The 15994-nt window shown below is 36.0% G+C and overlaps 3 protein-coding genes and 1 long non-coding RNA gene across 9 annotated transcripts; 3 read left to right on the top strand and 1 right to left on the bottom strand.

Annotated features, from left to right (window-relative positions):
* Positions 1 to 608: 608 nt before the first annotated feature.
* On the top strand, positions 609 to 4981 carry LOC125576309 (protein NRT1/ PTR FAMILY 4.6-like). Of its 2 annotated transcripts, none has more exons than XM_048736085.1 (5): positions 609 to 833; positions 997 to 1102; positions 1209 to 1426; positions 3008 to 3436; positions 3754 to 4981. In XM_048736085.1, the coding sequence occupies exons 1-5, from the start codon at positions 624 to 626 to the stop codon at positions 4741 to 4743; spliced, it is 1953 nt and encodes a 650-aa protein (XP_048592042.1). In that variant the 5' UTR covers positions 609 to 623; the 3' UTR covers positions 4744 to 4981. The 2 variants fall into 2 exon arrangements, with proteins under 2 accessions (XP_048592042.1, XP_048592043.1); XM_048736086.1 differs by having other exon boundaries at positions 729 to 833; positions 1180 to 1426.
* Positions 4982 to 6845: 1864 nt separating this feature from the next.
* On the bottom strand, positions 6846 to 7798 carry LOC125576308. The gene is made up of 2 exons (XR_007314722.1): positions 7565 to 7798; positions 6846 to 7110 (listed from the first exon to the last, which is right to left on the bottom strand). It is a non-coding gene; the product is annotated as an uncharacterized LOC125576308 (long non-coding RNA).
* On the top strand, positions 7476 to 9453 carry LOC106432564 (hypersensitive-induced response protein 2). Of its 5 annotated transcripts, none has more exons than XM_013873413.3 (6): positions 7476 to 7582; positions 8119 to 8318; positions 8399 to 8519; positions 8604 to 8695; positions 8767 to 8863; positions 8931 to 9453. In XM_013873413.3, exons 2-6 carry the CDS (start codon positions 8130 to 8132, stop codon positions 9290 to 9292), a joined length of 861 nt encoding a protein of 286 aa, XP_013728867.1. In that variant the 5' UTR covers positions 7476 to 7582; positions 8119 to 8129; the 3' UTR covers positions 9293 to 9453. The 5 variants fall into 5 exon arrangements, with proteins under 5 accessions (XP_013728867.1, XP_013728866.1, XP_022544863.1 ...); XM_013873412.3 differs by having other exon boundaries at positions 7480 to 7577; XM_022689142.2 differs by lacking the exon at positions 7476 to 7582 and adding an exon at positions 7599 to 7648.
* A 926-nt stretch (positions 9454 to 10379) lies between these two features.
* On the top strand, positions 10380 to 15334 carry LOC106432554 (alpha-amylase 3, chloroplastic). Its single transcript, XM_013873402.3, has 13 exons — positions 10380 to 10789; positions 11080 to 11207; positions 11270 to 11324; positions 11402 to 11515; positions 11610 to 11718; positions 11924 to 12279; positions 12729 to 13372; positions 13621 to 13810; positions 13959 to 14065; positions 14145 to 14394; positions 14489 to 14611; positions 14690 to 14857; positions 14941 to 15334. Exons 1-13 carry the CDS (start codon positions 10490 to 10492, stop codon positions 15097 to 15099), a joined length of 2703 nt encoding a protein of 900 aa, XP_013728856.2. The 5' UTR covers positions 10380 to 10489; the 3' UTR covers positions 15100 to 15334.
* The last annotated feature ends 660 nt before the right edge of the window (positions 15335 to 15994 follow it).

Here is a 15994-nt window from a genome sequence, read left to right as displayed (position 1 = left end):
CATTTTCTTTTAGTCAACAAAGTTAATTTCACTAGATTTATTTTAATTCCATTTAGTGGACGGTTTGATTCCTTCCAATTTCCATCACCTTTATCTTTCCTTCAACTTTTCTTTTGGATTTTCTTGCATCCTTCTCCATTAAAAACAAACCAAACTCAAATATTTAGGATCTTGTTTATTAATTATGTCCACACAAACATGAAAACTATTTTTTTACGTGAAACTATAATGTTATTCTCTGAACTATCAAAAAGTATTGTTCGTTAACATTATTTACATGTTACCGAATAATATGATGTGAGTAACCGATATCCATTTAAAAATATACAATCACTAATTTGTGGGGAATAAAAGACAAAATCAATTTTAGATATGTGACATTGGTATTGGAAACCCCATTTAAATCAACTTGCATATTAAGTAAAGCAGGCAAACAAACATGATTGATTAGTCTTTATTCCACCACTATATTACTAGCTTTATAAATTCTTGGAATTAATATTATCTTTAGTGCCATAAAAACAAAGAAGTAAAGCATTTTTCTAGAAAACAAAAAAAAAAAAAAGAGGAGAAAAAAAATGTCATTTCTTATTTCCTAATGAGAGAGCATAAAAATTGGCAACATGAAGTCATTTTCTAATAATAAAGAGGGCCCAAATTCTCCTTTCTTATCACCCAATTGGACCCTCTCTCAATGCCTCCTCTCCTCGATCTATTTAAATTTCATTAATACCCTCCTCACATTCACTTATATTTATTTCCTCATAATTAAAACCTCTATTTTTACTTCTTCTCCTCAAAGTTTGAGAGAGAGAAAGAAAGAGAGAATAATGGTGGGTTCTTGAAGCTTCTCACATTTTTCTTCTTCTTCTTCAGTCTTAATCGTTTCAAGAGTTCAACTTGTCATTTGTTGTGTGTGATGGTGTTTCCTTTTGCAGAATTATTTGTTTTCCTAAAATTTTTATTGTTTTCTTTTTGTTTCTTGCAATATAACAGGAAGTTGAAGAAGAGGTCTCAAGATGGGAAGGCTACGCAGATTGGAGAAACAAAGCCGCCGTGAAAGGCCGTCACGGAGGCATGCTCGCCGCTTCTTTTACCTTAGGTCAGTGTCAAAATTCCAAATCTACCCCTCCTTTTCTCCTCCCTTTACTCTGATGGATCATGTGAACTGATTGATAGGTTGGTCTTCCTTTATTGCTTGTAATCAGTGGTGGAGATATTAGAGAATCTAGCGTATCTGGCGAATGCAAGTAACCTTGTGTTGTACCTAAGAGAGTACATGCACTTGTCTCCATCGAAATCGGCGAATGATGTTACCAACTTCATGGGCACAGCTTTTCTCTTAGCTCTTCTTGGTGGTTTCCTCTCCGACGCGTTCTTCTCCACTTACGTCATCTTCCTCATCTCTGCCTCTATTGAGTTTCTGGTAACACCTACTTCACTTACTCTTTTGATCAATGGTGTTAACCTAATTCTTTAACATTTGCTAACCCTTATTAGTTTGAAGAATTTTCACTTGAGAAAAGAACAACAAAATGGCTTGAATACCCCCCCCCCCCCCCAATCTAAACTTCAGAAATTTATCAAATTTATCCGTTAATGATTGAAATTTTACTTTATTCTTTTTTTCGTTTGGCTTAAGTTTGAAGTTATTAGGGTTGACTTTTAAAAAATGAATAGCCACCAAAACAATAAATCCATTCACATTACACAAAACCATTTGATTGATAGATCCACATGCATATCTATCTAGTATATATTTATCACAAAAGTAAAGAAAATTATGCATATGAAAATGGATAGTTAAAGCTTTTTTTGTAAGCAAAAAAAAAAATCCAACGAACCATGCGTGCATTGGTATGCTAATAAAAAGGACAAAGTAAGAAGCGTGACTTTGATACGGTACCGTATCAATACGCAACGCCCTACTCCCAACACAACACATGTGACATACGTGATACCATCAATAAAAAATCGTATGTTGGACAGGGACCTACCGTATTTTTATTAGTAGCTATTCATTTTTTAACAGTCACTGTCTTAGGGACAGAAAAGGAAATTTAAACAAACTCTTTCCTGAGTTTCAGTAACTAGACTAAAAGACGCCCTTGCCTTTCTGTGTGTGTGTGTTATCTTGCTGCCTTCATATTTGATAGGGTAATGAAACTATAATGTCCACTTATATAACATCTGCCACTCGTTCCCTCGTGACTTTGCCACATAGTCTTACAAAAAACAAAACAAACTTGTAGTTCCAACTTACAGTTGGGCTCTTAATGGTTGCCTCTTCTTACATAATGTGTGGGTAGCGTTTGGACGTTCTAAACGTGACGCAAACTCAAACGCTAACGCTATTCTATCTATCACCCATTATGCCTAGGTTTTAGTGGATCACGTTCAGCTGAGCTAAGTTAGCTCTGCACTGATATATACTCTGATAATATGTTACCCCTTGTAAAATTTACTACAGTTATTTTACCCAAATTTTTTTTACTACAGTTTACAACTTACAAATATACTTAACTTACAATTTCAAGATAAAGTACTACGCACTATATCCAAATTTAAACTACTTTTTATAGATTTGAATCATTTACTTATAAGATAAAGCATATATTCTATGGAATCAAATAGTCACCTATAACATATATCAGTATATCATGGGATAATGTATGGCAATTCGTATACAACAGTCCAAAACATAAAACAACCCCGGTGTTACGTCAGCGTAACCGAACTGCGTTCTTCTCAAGAAAAATTGCATTGGCCAATGAGAAGACCACACGGAAATTAGGTTATGTCTCCATACTTCATTTAATAAGGACGTTTCATCGTTCGTAACGCTTTCAATTATTTGTATACGTCGCTGCTCTGACTCTCATGAACCACAAGGGTTAAACTCACTAGCGTGCTCTTCACGTGTCCCTGGTCCCATATTCTTTTGTAACTCCGAGAAAACAAAACGTCTCTAATCAATGGATTATAATATAGTTTTGGACTCGTGCAGGGATTAATCATACTCACTATCCAAGCTCGAACACCATCCTTAATGCCACCAACGTGCGATGGTCCCACGTGTGAATCGGTGAGTGGTTCTAAGGCGGCGATGCTGTTTGTAGGATTGTACCTTGTGGCTTTAGGAGTGGGAGGGATTAAAGGGTCATTACCGTCGCACGGAGCAGAACAGTTCGATGAGAGTACACCTAAAGGCCGGAAACAAAGGTCAACTTACTTCAACTACTTCGTGTTCTGTCTTGCTTGTGGAGCACTCGTGGCCGTGACGTTCGTGGTTTGGTTAGAAGACAACAAAGGATGGGAATGGGGATTTGGTGTTTCTACTATCGCCATCTTCGTCTCGATTCTCATCTTTCTCTCTGGTTCAAAGTTTTATAGGAACAAGATCCCATGTGGAAGTCCTCTCACCACAATCTTGAAGGTATGTTTTTTTCCTCACTTTTTGAGATCAAGGATAAACGTGTATTCTAAGTAATGTATATGGTTGAGAAATAGCACTAAAAGGTTTTATTATTCCAAAATTAGTATAAAAACAAAATTATCAATATATAGCATTAATTTAAAAAAAAATTTATTTTATATTTGAGTTTGAATTTAGTGATTAAAAATTATGATTTAATATTGATAGGAAAAAAGGTTTATGATTTGAAGTAATTTAGTTATGGCTCATTTGGCTCAATAATATTATCTTTTGTGCTGTGTAAGTTATTTGTTCTATATGGTTTTTGTTTGTTTCAGGTTCTTCTTGCTGCTTCTGTTAAGAGTTGTTCTAGTGGGAGTCCAAGCAATGCGGTTGTGAATTTAGCTATTAGCCCTTCTAATCATTTAAAAGAAGTTACTGAATCAGGAGAACTTGAAAAGCCACGTCATCAAGAACCAGTGCCTCCTCCTCAGACACAACTAACCAACAGTCTGAGATTCTTAAACAGAGCTGCTGAGGAGAAACCAGACCATAAGTTGTTAGAATGCACGATCCAACAAGTAGAGGATGTGAAGATTGTGCTCAAAATGCTCCCTATATTTGCTTGCACTATCATGCTCAACTGCTGCTTAGCTCAGCTCTCCACATTCTCCGTCCAACAAGCTGCTTCCATGAACACAAAGATAGGTAGCCTAAAGATCCCTCCAGCTTCATTACCGGTCTTCCCCGTCGTGTTCATCATGATCCTCGCACCTATCTACGACCATCTGATCATCCCATTCGCTAGAAAAACAACCAAAACCGAAACGGGAGTCACTCATCTACAAAGAATCGGAGTAGGTTTAGTTCTTTCGATACTAGCAATGGCCGTTGCAGCTCTCGTTGAGATCAAACGCAAGGGTGTAGCCAAAGACGCGGGGTTACTTGACTCAAAAGAAACCTTACCAATCACTTTCTTATGGATCGCGCTTCAGTATCTTTTCTTAGGATCAGCTGATCTGTTCACACTAGCTGGACTTTTAGAGTATTTCTTCACAGAAGCACCAGCCTCTATGAGATCTCTAGCGACGTCGCTCTCGTGGGCTTCCTTGGCGATGGGGTATTACCTAAGCTCGGTGATCGTTTCGATAGTGAACAGCATAACAGGGAGTTCAGGGAACAGGCCTTGGCTGAGAGGAGAGAGGATAAACCGTTACAAACTAGACTACTTCTACTGGCTAATGTGTGTATTAAGCGCAGCTAACTTCTTGCACTATCTCTTCTGGGCAATGCGTTACAAGTACAGATCAACAGGTTCAAGAAGCTAAATATGATCCACTTTTGAGGGTTTTTGAATGGAGGAAAAGAGCAGAAAAATGTATTATTTTTTCTTACTTTCATCGGCTGATATATATAAGAGATGAATGGGGGGGATAAAACTAGTGGTGTTGTGGTCAGGTAAATAGTGGAGGTGTTGGAGTTTTTTTTTTTTTACTCGTTGGACTAAGGAATGTACAGCGAGTGATTATGATATTTAATTAACTTGGTTTAGTTTTTAACTTTTTACTTTTGAATTGTTTCTTGTGCTGTACGGTACTGAGGGAAGCTTGACGTTTGATATATTCACAAGGGTTAGGTTTATTAAACTTCATTCATCCTTTGCCTTGATCTCTCAAAGATATTAACAAAGTGATATTTGTGAGAAAAGAATGCTATTGCTAGCTATGCGGCTGACTTTTGTGTATGTGAAATTGCTGAGAAAGGTATATGGATGAAGCAATGGGGCCCAAACATTGTTGAACACTTTACATGGGCCTAAGTTAACTTATTCTTTGCTGACCAAAAATTAACCAAGTTTAGTAAAAAAAGATCAATACTATTAAAACAGAAACATGCCCCATTGATAATAGTTGAGTCCAATTAAAAAAAATATACATCATCTACATAAAACTGCTTATATCACTTTATCAATACTATTAAATTTTCACGGCAGTTCTAGCAATTCTAAAATCCTACTTTTCAGGAAAATTTGATTGCCACTTTTTAAATAAAACGTAAACAACAATAACAAAGCAGTTCCATAACCACTAATGTCCTATTTTTAAGGACTACAAACATATAAAACTTCTATTTTTCAATTAAAAAATCTATTCTACTAAACTCAATTAAGAATTTTACGTAACCACCTTACACAACCAATTAAACTCCTATTATAAAGGCAACAAATTTTATAAATGACAACAAATTTCGTGAAATATATATACAACTCCTATATCTAACTCATTATCCTGAAATATATGTACTCCTGTGACCCCAAAATTTAAAATCAACAAACTTCCATATCTAACCAAAATCCAAATTGTCACTATTTATTTAAAAATTTTATTTTTCTAGATAGTTTTTTTATAAGAAAATTAAATTATCTAATCCATCTATTCTATTAAATTAGGAACATGATCAGTTGATATTATTATGGAAGTATTATTTATAAAAATATATTCTACGGGTTTTAGTTTAACGGGTTTTAAATAGGTTATTCGATTAAAAATATTTGTTAAATGTTTAGTGAAGACCTTATTAACCCATTTACATATATATATTTAACAAAATATATTAAAAATTATCTTTCAAATATTTTTCAAAACTTTTGTTCGGTTTTCTGTGCGTGTTGGATTTGATATTGGTTTTCGGATATCTCTTAAGAACCATTCAAGTATATATGCCAAATCTAATAGATTATGAAACTTTGATTTTTGGGTCGATTCCGAGTCAGATTTTTTGGATACGAATATTTTTCTTGACTAATTATGTTAGGTAACTACTAAGAAAATATAATATGTTGCAAATTTTAAAAATAAAGTTTAAAAATAATTTTGATATACATATGACATATAATTATGCAATTTGACATATTTAATATAGTTACCAAAAATTATATTAAATTAAATTAATACTAAAAACAAATATGATTACAAAAATAACACAAATACAAAAATTAAATTTCTCAAAAAAAAAAATAAACAAAAAATAAAAGGGCGGGTCAGAATCCAAATTGTCACTATTTATTTAAATCCAAACGCAGCTTTTGCGGTTGGTAGCGGTTGTCGGCGGTTTGCAACAATCACTCAAATCGCTATAAACCGCTTCAAACCGCTACGAATCTCATAAATTCAAAAGCTGGCTCCAGCTAACGTTTGCGGTTGCGGACGGTTGCGAGAGGGTAAAATTTTTTTTTTAAAAACAATATATATACAAAAGTAAAATTAATTAATAAAAAATTTAAAATTGAGATTATGAAAATATTAAAATATATCTATTATATTTTAATTAATATTATAAAATTTTATAATAAAAAAAATTTCAATAAATTTTCAAAAATTAAAATTATAACTTTCTAAATATAAATTTTATATTTATTATAATTTTATGATTTTTGATATTTTTATAATTATATTAAATGTAAATATTGTTAATTTATTATTTGACTGTTACCACATTTGGTAGTTAACCAGTCATAAGTAACCCGTAAACGCACCAATTTTTAACCGCAGTACCAATCGTACAAATCTCTTAAAACCGCTAGAAACTGCAACCGTCCGCATCCACAAACTCCCACAACCGCAACCGCAACCGCTGCGTTTGAACCAATTAAGCCAATTAAGACGTTGTCGCGATTTTTAACAATTCACGTGGCCCTGGATCAAAATTTACAAAATTCGTATTTAACGTCATGGCAAATTATTATGTATAATTATAACATTATTATAATTATACATGAAATAAAAAAAATGAAAACCATATAATTTTAACGATAGCACATGTAGAGTATCCAACATCACAAATTCAATCAAATTATCAAAACCTCTTACTAATAGTAATTAAAAATTTAACACATATGATTACAGAAAAATACAAATATCATTACAAAGAAAAATATGAGACGGAAAATTAATATTTTACAATAAAATAAAACAAAAAATATACCCGCCCTTTTAAGGGCGGGTCAAAATCTAGTTTAATCTTAAAAAATGAAACTAATGAACTAATTTTGAAGTGTCAGTCGAATAATGATGTTACTTTATTATATTAGTGGGTGTAAATCAAAACAGAACAGAACAGAACAGAACAGCAGATCAGACTCTCACTTACGAAAACAAACACGGTTTGGTCTGAACCTTCCTTTGTCCCTTCCTTTATTATCTCTGTGATTCGCGTCTCTTGTCACACTTTTGTGTAATTTCATTGATTCTATAGATCTCTGCTCTTTCTTCTCGGTAGCTAATTTTCTTTTGTGGACCCCTTTTGACAGAATCTTGTCGAAATTAGGGTTTGGTTCTCTCTTTCTTTGTGTGCTTTGTAGATGGCGAAGGGGTTCTATGGGAATTTCGAATATTTTTTTTATGCGGCTAATAGGGTTTCGGATATTTTGTTCTTTCACTAGGATTCAATTAGACGAAATATTTAAATAAAAATCTGAGTCTAAATGGGGTTTTAAAAATTGATTTGATTTTTCGTTAAAATAATCTTATCCTTGGATTATAGGAAGACAAGTTTGAATTGTCTGTTGACTTTTGTGTGGTGTATGGGTTACAGAATCTTTGCCTTGGTCCTTACTTCTTGTTCTCTTCTTTGCCAGATATTTATACAGACTTGGTGATTATATATCTTCTTATGCTTCTCATGTTCTGCTTGATTGGTTACAGGAAAATAACAAATGGGTCAAGTTTTAGGATGTGTCCAAGTCGACCAGTCGACCGTTGCAATCAAAGAGACGTTTGGCAAATTCGACGACGTTCTCGAGCCAGGTTGTCACTGTTTGCCATGGTGCCTAGGGAGTCAAGTCGCTGGTCACCTTTCCCTGCGTGTTCAACAGCTCGATGTTCGCTGCGAGACCAAAACTAAAGTCTCTCTTGCTTTTCACTCTTTTTTGTGTGTCTTCTCCTCCATAGTTTGTTAATGGTTGTTCTTTTGTTTGTGTTTTAGGATAATGTTTTTGTCACCGTTGTTGCTTCGATTCAATACCGTGCTTTAGCTGAGAGTGCTCAGGATGCTTTTTACAAGCTCAGCAACACCAGGAACCAGATTCAAGCTTATGTCTTTGATGGTTTCGTCTCTACATTATCTCACCTTTTTGTTTATTAACTTGTCGGTGTTGTTTGTGTTCACCATTGGTTTGTTTTGGGAGTAGTGATCCGAGCAAGTGTGCCTAAGCTGGATCTAGACTCCACCTTTGAGCAGAAGAACGACATTGCGAAAACCGTTGAGAGTGAGCTTGAGAAGGTAATTCAAACCACTCTCAAGACATCTCCTTGAGCAAAAAAGACTCAGTCTGCTGTTGTGTTATGTAACAGGCTATGTCGCATTACGGATATGAGATAGTTCAGACGCTTATTGTGGATATCGAGCCTGATGTGCATGTCAAGAGGGCTATGAATGAGATCAATGCTGGTAAGCTTAGTTGTTGGTATATACAAGTTTTCGACTTTTGTTGTCTGACAAAGCTTTAACATGACAGCTTCAAGGATGAGAGAGGCAGCGAGTGAGAAAGCAGAGGCGGAGAAGATACTTCAGATCAAGAGAGCTGAAGGAGAAGCTGAGTCCAAGTACCTTTCAGGTCTTGGTATAGCACGTCAGAGACAAGCCATTGTGGATGGTCTGAGAAACAGCGTGCTGGCTTTCTCTGAGTCTGTTCCAGGGACATCTTCCAAGGACGTCATGGACATGGTTCTGGTCACTCAGTACTTTGACACTTTGAAGGAGATTGGCGCGTCTTCGAAGTCAAACTCGGTGTTCATACCGCACGGTCCAGGCGCTGTTAAGGACATTGCTTCACAGATAAGGGATGGTCTTCTTCAGGGAAACGCTGCTGCTGAGTAAGAAGAGATCATAAAAGTACAAAGCTTTCTTCAGGGTTTAGTTGTGTTTCTATTGTTGAAAGTCCTTATGGATTCCTTTTAAAATTACATATCGTTGGTTTGTTTATGGCTTGTGGACGGGATCATATGTTTGGTTTTAGTTATGTTTTGGGCTTGAGAGTATTTGAAGCAATTTGGGTACTAAAAACTAAATATTTACAAAATTTATATGCGAGTGAAGCTGATTATCTTTTCTTCTGAAAGATAACACTGATTCTTTTTTTTTATTTTTTGTTCAAGACTTTGGTTTCATTTACAATTTTTCTCCTCTTGATTTTGCTACTACAAAGTTGGGAGTGACTAATTAGGACTTTAGTTCAAGATAGGTCCTTGGTAGAAACATGAGCTTATTATCCTAACAACAGAGAAAATAGCATTTATAAAACCAATTATTTAACTTGTTAAATAAAGAAAGGTACCTACTTTTTAGATATCTACGATACCCACCAGTGGAGATCTGTGCTTCACGATTCGGGAACAAGAATCTCAAAACGTTCCCAAACTCATCGCTCAGCCGTCAGATCGTTAAACAGAAAACAACTTATTTAACATTATTTTTCTTTAAAATGTGTCTACTATTATTCTATTACACCTACGCTATAATTTTTTTTTTGATACCCGTGGGTATCCAGCAACCGAGATCAACCGACTAGTTCCACGAGGCACACGGCACTCCACGTATTTTTATAATTGATAATTTTTAAGAAATTATAATTTCATCGCACTGAATAGCTTTATAATTAATATGTACTTTATCGTTGTTAATAACTAAAATTCTTAAAAATTTAAAACTATTATTTTAATATAGAACCATTATTTAGTTTTAAGTTAAACTAAATTGGAATAAGAGACTTCCACAATTAGCATGAGATGAGAGGAAACTAAACTGGAATAAGAGAACGATTTTGTTCCAAAAAAGTTGGCCGACGAGGGGGAAAGGGTGGGACCCATAAGTGGAGCCGACGTGGATAGTAAGTGAGTAGACGACGCTTTACTCGAATCTCAAGAAAATAAAAAGGTATCTGCCCTTTTCACCAAAAAACCAAAAGTTTAGTTTATAATCAAAAAACAAGAATAATAATTTCAAACGACTCTTAACCTCTTCTTCTCTCCTCCACTCTCCCTTCCAAAAATATCTTCTCTTCTACAGGAAACGGCAATGTCCACCGTTCCCATTGAGCCTCTTCTCCACCACTCTCCTCTTCGCCGCACCTCTCTAAACGGAGCTAGGACATTCTTGCCTTCCTCGTTGAATCTCCGTTGTCATTTCACTTCCAAGAAGCTACACTCGATCGGAAGAGGCATCGCCTCCGGAAACAGCTTAGGTTTCCTCAGCTCGGAGCGTAGAAGGTCCATCGCGATTCGAGCTAGCTCCTCCGATACTGCTGTCGTGGAAACAACCTCTCAATCGGATGATGTCATCTTCAATGAAAATTTCCCCGTCCAGCGAATCGATAAGGTTTTCTCGATTCCGTAACACACACATTCACCGATTAATTAAGTGCTTGTTGGTAAACTGTGGCTTAATTTTGATTGGTTCACATTTGAGATTTGCTATTCCTTAAAATTGATTGAATCATGTTGTTTGTTAAGTTGATTCTATTGAGTTGTGGATCGATGAGAACATTATGTTTTGGTTTTTGTGTAGCAGCACCGAGCATAATTATTCTTCTTTCACTTGCTAATCATTAAAAAAAAAATATATATCTATATATATAACAAGGCATGTTTCGATTTTGGGAGCGATAGGCAGAAGGAAAGATTTATGTGCGATTAAAGAAAGTGAAGGAGAATGATTGGGAGCTGAGTGTTGGATGTAGTCTTCCTGGGAAATGGATCCTTCACTGGGGTGTTTCTTATGTTGGTGACACTGGCAGGTCCTTCCCTTTTCTTCATCTCTTTCCTCATTATTATTTCCTTACCTTTGAAATCTCCACAGTGAATGGGATCAACCTCCGGAAGATATGAGACCACCTGGCTCACTTGCCATCAAAGTATGTATACCACTTGTTTTTTTCTTTTTCCTTTTCCATTATCGTTACTTTGAATAATTGTAACATTTTCTTTGCAGGACTATGCTATTGAGACACCTTTGGAGAAGTTATCAGAAGGAGATTCATTTCATGAAGTCACTATTAATCTGAATCTGGAAAGCTCTGTAGCAGCTCTCAACTTTGTTTTGAAGGTTCTGTATCTGTTGCTTAACACTTTGCCACGAAGGTGAACTTTTCGTTTGCCTTTTATATGTATATTAATCTTTGACTGTTGTTGTTTTCCAGGATGAAGAAACTGGGGCTTGGTATCAGCACAAAGGGAGAGATTTTAAGGTTCCTCTTCTGGACGATGTTCCTGATGATGGGAACTTGATCGGATCTAAGAAAGGCTTCGGTAAGTGGCTGGGGCGTTTTTTATATCTTTCAGTGTAGACTACTTACTTCTTATGCCAGTTACATCTGTTGTTCTGATTACTGGTTTTGCATTTTATACTTTGGCATCTTCTCATCCTTGTGTGTATCCTCATTCTCTTTTAACGAATTATAATTCAAGCTTAAGAAATCCAGTGATTGAGAGTTGCTTTCTCTTGAATACCTAGGTGCCCTTGGGAAGCTCTCAAACATTGTTGTCAAACCAGATGAGCCTGGTGCAGATGTTCAAGAAAAAGGGAAGAGCTCGTCTGGTTCTACAAAAGAAGGAAAAGGTCTTGAAGAGTTTTATGAGGAGATGCCAATTAGTAAACATGTTGCCGGTGATAACTCGGTCAGTGTCACTGCAAGGAAATGCCCTGAAACATCGAAGAACATTGTATCGATTGAAACTGATTTACCGGGTGATGTTACTGTCCACTGGGGAGTTTGCAAAAATGGCAATAAAAAATGGGAAATTCCAGCTGAACCACATCCAGAAGAAACATCTTTGTTCAAGAACAAGGCATTACGCACTCGTTTACAGGTAAATGTAGAAGTATGTTCCTTTGAATGTTCAGCTTTGGAAATCTACCAATAACCACTTGTGTTGGGGTGTCTCCCTAATTTTAAGTCTGTGAGATTTAAAATTAGCTCTTCGTTAGCACCTGGCCATGCTGACAACAGTCCAAGTAGTTGGCAGGTTGTACAGGCCTGGTTTGAAATTTAGCATTAGGGTTGTTAGCAACACTATACATTAGGTTCTTCATTTCCTGGTAGATAGTTTCTTTGGATTGCATGCATTTACGATTTGACCATATAATGCCATTACTCATGTCTTTACTGCTACTTCAACATACTTTTGTGGGCGCCTTGGAGATCATTTTCATGTTATCAACAAAGAAACTAAATCTTCTGTTCACCTTTCGTATTAGAATGTTTTCTTTTCCCATCAGTGACATTATCTGAATTCTTATGCATATGAACCTTCTTCAGCGAAAAGACGATGGGAATGGATTATCTGGATTATTCTCTCTGGATGAAGAGCTCGAAGGATTATGTTTTGTGCTCAAGTTAAATGAAAATACTTGGCTAAATAACAGGGGAGAAGACTTCTACGTCCCTTTCCTTACTTCAGCAGCCCTTCCCGTTGAATCTAAAGCTGCTCAAGTGAGTGGAAAGACACCAAAGACAAATCAAGAAGTGTCCGATAGTGGATTCACTGCAGAAATCATCACTGAGATAAGGAACTTGGCAATTGACATTTCCTCTCACAAGAATCAGAAGACAAACGTGAAAGAAGTGCAAGAAAACATTCTTCAAGAAATTGAGAAACTTGCTGCGGAGGCATATAGCATATTCAGAAGTACAACCCCAGCTTTTACCCCGGAAAGTGATTTAGAATCAGAGGATGAAAAGCCTGAAATTAAAATCTCCTCGGGAACTGGCTCAGGTTTTGAGATATTGTGCCAGGGATTCAACTGGGAATCCCATAAATCTGGGAGATGGTATCAGGAACTTCAAGAAAAAGCCGATGAGCTAGCTTCACTTGGATTCACCGTTCTATGGTTACCACCACCGACAGAATCTGTGTCACCTGAAGGGTACATGCCTAAAGACCTGTACAACTTGAATTCCAGGTGAGCTCTGCAATATCAACAGACTTTCTATCGTTGCTTAAAGCTTGTCATGAATCTGGGGTTGTGTCTTCAAGTGGGATTAAATGAAATTCTGGTTGAGTGATTTTTTTGTTGCTGTATATGTTATTTTTCTTAGGAGGTCATCAATACTAATGGCAATTTATATAATGCAGTGGTAGTGTGTCTCAGATAAGAAAATAGCAAGTATCTGAATTACTTGTTTCCCCATTGTTGTTGAAAACTTTCAGATATGGAACTATTGATGAGCTAAAAGAAACGGTGAAGAGATTCCACAAGGTTGGGATCAAAGTTTTGGGAGATGCTGTGTTGAATCACCGCTGTGCACACTTCAAGAATTCAAATGGTGTATGGAATCTATTTGGAGGGCGTCTGAACTGGGATGATAGGGCAGTAGTTGCAGATGACCCTCATTTCCAGGTAACCTTTTGCTTCTTTAAAGTTGAAACAATACAATTTTGATCTTAGAGCTATAGAACAAAAAGACAGGCAAATTCTGCCGTGTTGTTATCTTAGGGCTAATGTGTTTGACGAAGATAATGAATTACTCTTTGATGGTACAATTCAGGGTAGAGGAAACAAGAGCAGTGGAGATAATTTTCATGCTGCTCCAAACATAGATCACTCACAGGACTTTGTTAGGAAGGATATCAAGGAATGGCTATGCTGGATGAGGTTATTTCCCTTGTTTTAAGTTTCGTAATATAATCGCTGCTGATTGGTTCTGGTATCTCGTGTCTGATTTCACCTGCAGAGAAGAAGTTGGGTATGATGGATGGAGGCTTGATTTCGTAAGAGGGTTCTGGGGAGGTTATGTCAAAGACTACATGGATGCTAGCAAACCATACTTTGCGGTTGGTGAATACTGGGATTCCCTAAGTTACACGTATGGAGAAATGGACTACAATCAAGACGCACATCGTCAAAGGATTGTTGACTGGATCAATGCTACCAGTGGAGCTGCTGGTGCCTTTGATGTCACGACCAAAGGAATTCTCCATGCGGTACTAACAATATTCAACATCTTGTAGCCTTTGATATTATACCCTTTTGTTTTGGTTTATGAGATATGATGGTTAAGCATTGTCTGCGTGTTAGGCACTTCAAAAATGTGAATATTGGAGACTCTCAGACCCAAAAGGAAAGCCTCCTGGTGTCGTTGGATGGTGGCCATCTCGTGCTGTGACTTTCATAGAGAATCATGATACTGGCTCTACTCAGGTTTTACTTTCTCACCATTGTAGTCACCCCCCCTTTAAATAACCGTCTTTAACGAAATTTCTTCCTCCTTTCTAAAAGGGTCACTGGAGATTCCCAGGAGGGAAGGAGATGCAAGGATATGCTTACATCTTGACTCATCCAGGAACACCAGCTGTTTTCTTCGACCACATCTACTCAGACTACCGTTCCGAGATCGCTTCTCTTCTGTCTCTCAGGAACAGACAGAAACTCCACTGTCGGAGTGAGGTAAAACTCACAATCTCTTAAACGTTGTTTTACTAAATTCGTCAGGTCTTAAGCTAGACTACTTTGTTCAATACATTGTAAAGGTGAACATAGTAAAGAGTGAGAGAGATGTCTATGCGGCTATAATAGATGAGAAAGTTGCAATGAAGATCGGACCAGGGCATTACGAACCACCAAGCGGATCCCAAAACTGGTCTGTAGCCGTCGAAGGCAGAGACTATAAGGTGTGGGAAACCTCTTAAGGAGGTATGGTATTATTCTAGTATGTATGTAGTAAATAAAAATGCTCCCTGGAGAAAATGTGTTATATATGATTCTATATGTATCTGTTTGAGGGAAGAACCAGAAATAAGATTTGTCCCAATTTTTACAATACTGAGAACATATTAATATTGTTGTATCAACATTGTGGATGTTTGTAAAGTGTGTCTGTCAAGGTGATTAGGTGAATAAAGCTGTCAAAGATATATTTTGTCACTGTATAATGTATATTTTAACAGAGATCCTATTGATAAAAAAAAAAAAAAAAAACAGAGATCCTAAAATATTATCTGAAAATTCAGTTCCAAAAATACTAATGTTTTTAAAAAATGCCAGTAAATTCAGTATTGCTTAACAAAGTTAACTAGGAACATATGAAACATTCAATTATTCTTTTCTAAATTTTTAGAAATCTTAACTAAACTTAAAATTTCTATTATTTTTATAATTTATGATTTCGGTGGTAGTTTGTACTAACAAAACATAAATGTCATAGTTCTGAGAATTGTACAATTTAAAATTTAAACGTAAATTTCCATTGTTCTACATATATATTATGATTTTTGTCTGAATTGTTCTAGTGTTAGATTTATTGGTCAGTTCCCATTTCCACCAAACTTAGCCGGCCGGATCCGAGTTTGAAAACTGACTACTTGTGAAATAATACTATACCAAATTTCTCGTTTGTTTTGCTATGTTTGTATATAAAATTAAGTTGACATAAAATAATTTAAATTGACTTCACCATTATGATAAATGATTATGCGATAGATTCTGACGCACGACGTGGTAGATCATTGACCATAATGTCATAGTTGTGTAATATAAAAGTTATTAATTATATATATTTCATTCTAGCTAAGATATAATAATACC

The sequence above is a fragment of the Brassica napus genome, chromosome A7 (assembly GCF_020379485.1).
Source record: "Brassica napus cultivar Da-Ae chromosome A7, Da-Ae, whole genome shotgun sequence".
NCBI classification, from domain to species: Eukaryota; Viridiplantae; Streptophyta; class Magnoliopsida; order Brassicales; family Brassicaceae; genus Brassica; species Brassica napus.
This window is presented reverse-complemented; position numbering and strand designations above follow the sequence as displayed.

What these genes read in the sequence shown, in the direction of transcription:
- LOC106432564 (XM_013873413.3), top strand. Translation starts at nt 8,130, where the DNA reads ATGGGTCAAGTTTTAGGATGTGTCCAAGTCGACCAGTCGACCGTTGCA. An exon ending in TCAAGCTTATGTCTTTGATG is followed by an intron (nt 8,520 to 8,603) that starts GTTTCGTCTCTA and finishes TTTTGGGAGTAG; the next exon opens with TGATCCGAGCAAGTGTGCCT. An exon ending in TATGAATGAGATCAATGCTG is followed by an intron (nt 8,864 to 8,930) that starts GTAAGCTTAGTT and finishes TTAACATGACAG; the next exon opens with CTTCAAGGATGAGAGAGGCA.
- LOC106432554 (XM_013873402.3), top strand. Translation starts at nt 10,490, where the DNA reads ATGTCCACCGTTCCCATTGAGCCTCTTCTCCACCACTCTCCTCTTCGC. An exon ending in CTGGCTCACTTGCCATCAAA is followed by an intron (nt 11,325 to 11,401) that starts GTATGTATACCA and finishes TTTTCTTTGCAG; the next exon opens with GACTATGCTATTGAGACACC. An exon ending in CGGATCTAAGAAAGGCTTCG is followed by an intron (nt 11,719 to 11,923) that starts GTAAGTGGCTGG and finishes TTGAATACCTAG; the next exon opens with GTGCCCTTGGGAAGCTCTCA.
- LOC125576309 (XM_048736085.1), top strand. Translation starts at nt 624, where the DNA reads ATGAAGTCATTTTCTAATAATAAAGAGGGCCCAAATTCTCCTTTCTTA. An exon ending in GAAAGAAAGAGAGAATAATG is followed by an intron (nt 834 to 996) that starts GTGGGTTCTTGA and finishes GCAATATAACAG; the next exon opens with GAAGTTGAAGAAGAGGTCTC. An exon ending in CTCTCACCACAATCTTGAAG is followed by an intron (nt 3,437 to 3,753) that starts GTATGTTTTTTT and finishes TGTTTGTTTCAG; the next exon opens with GTTCTTCTTGCTGCTTCTGT.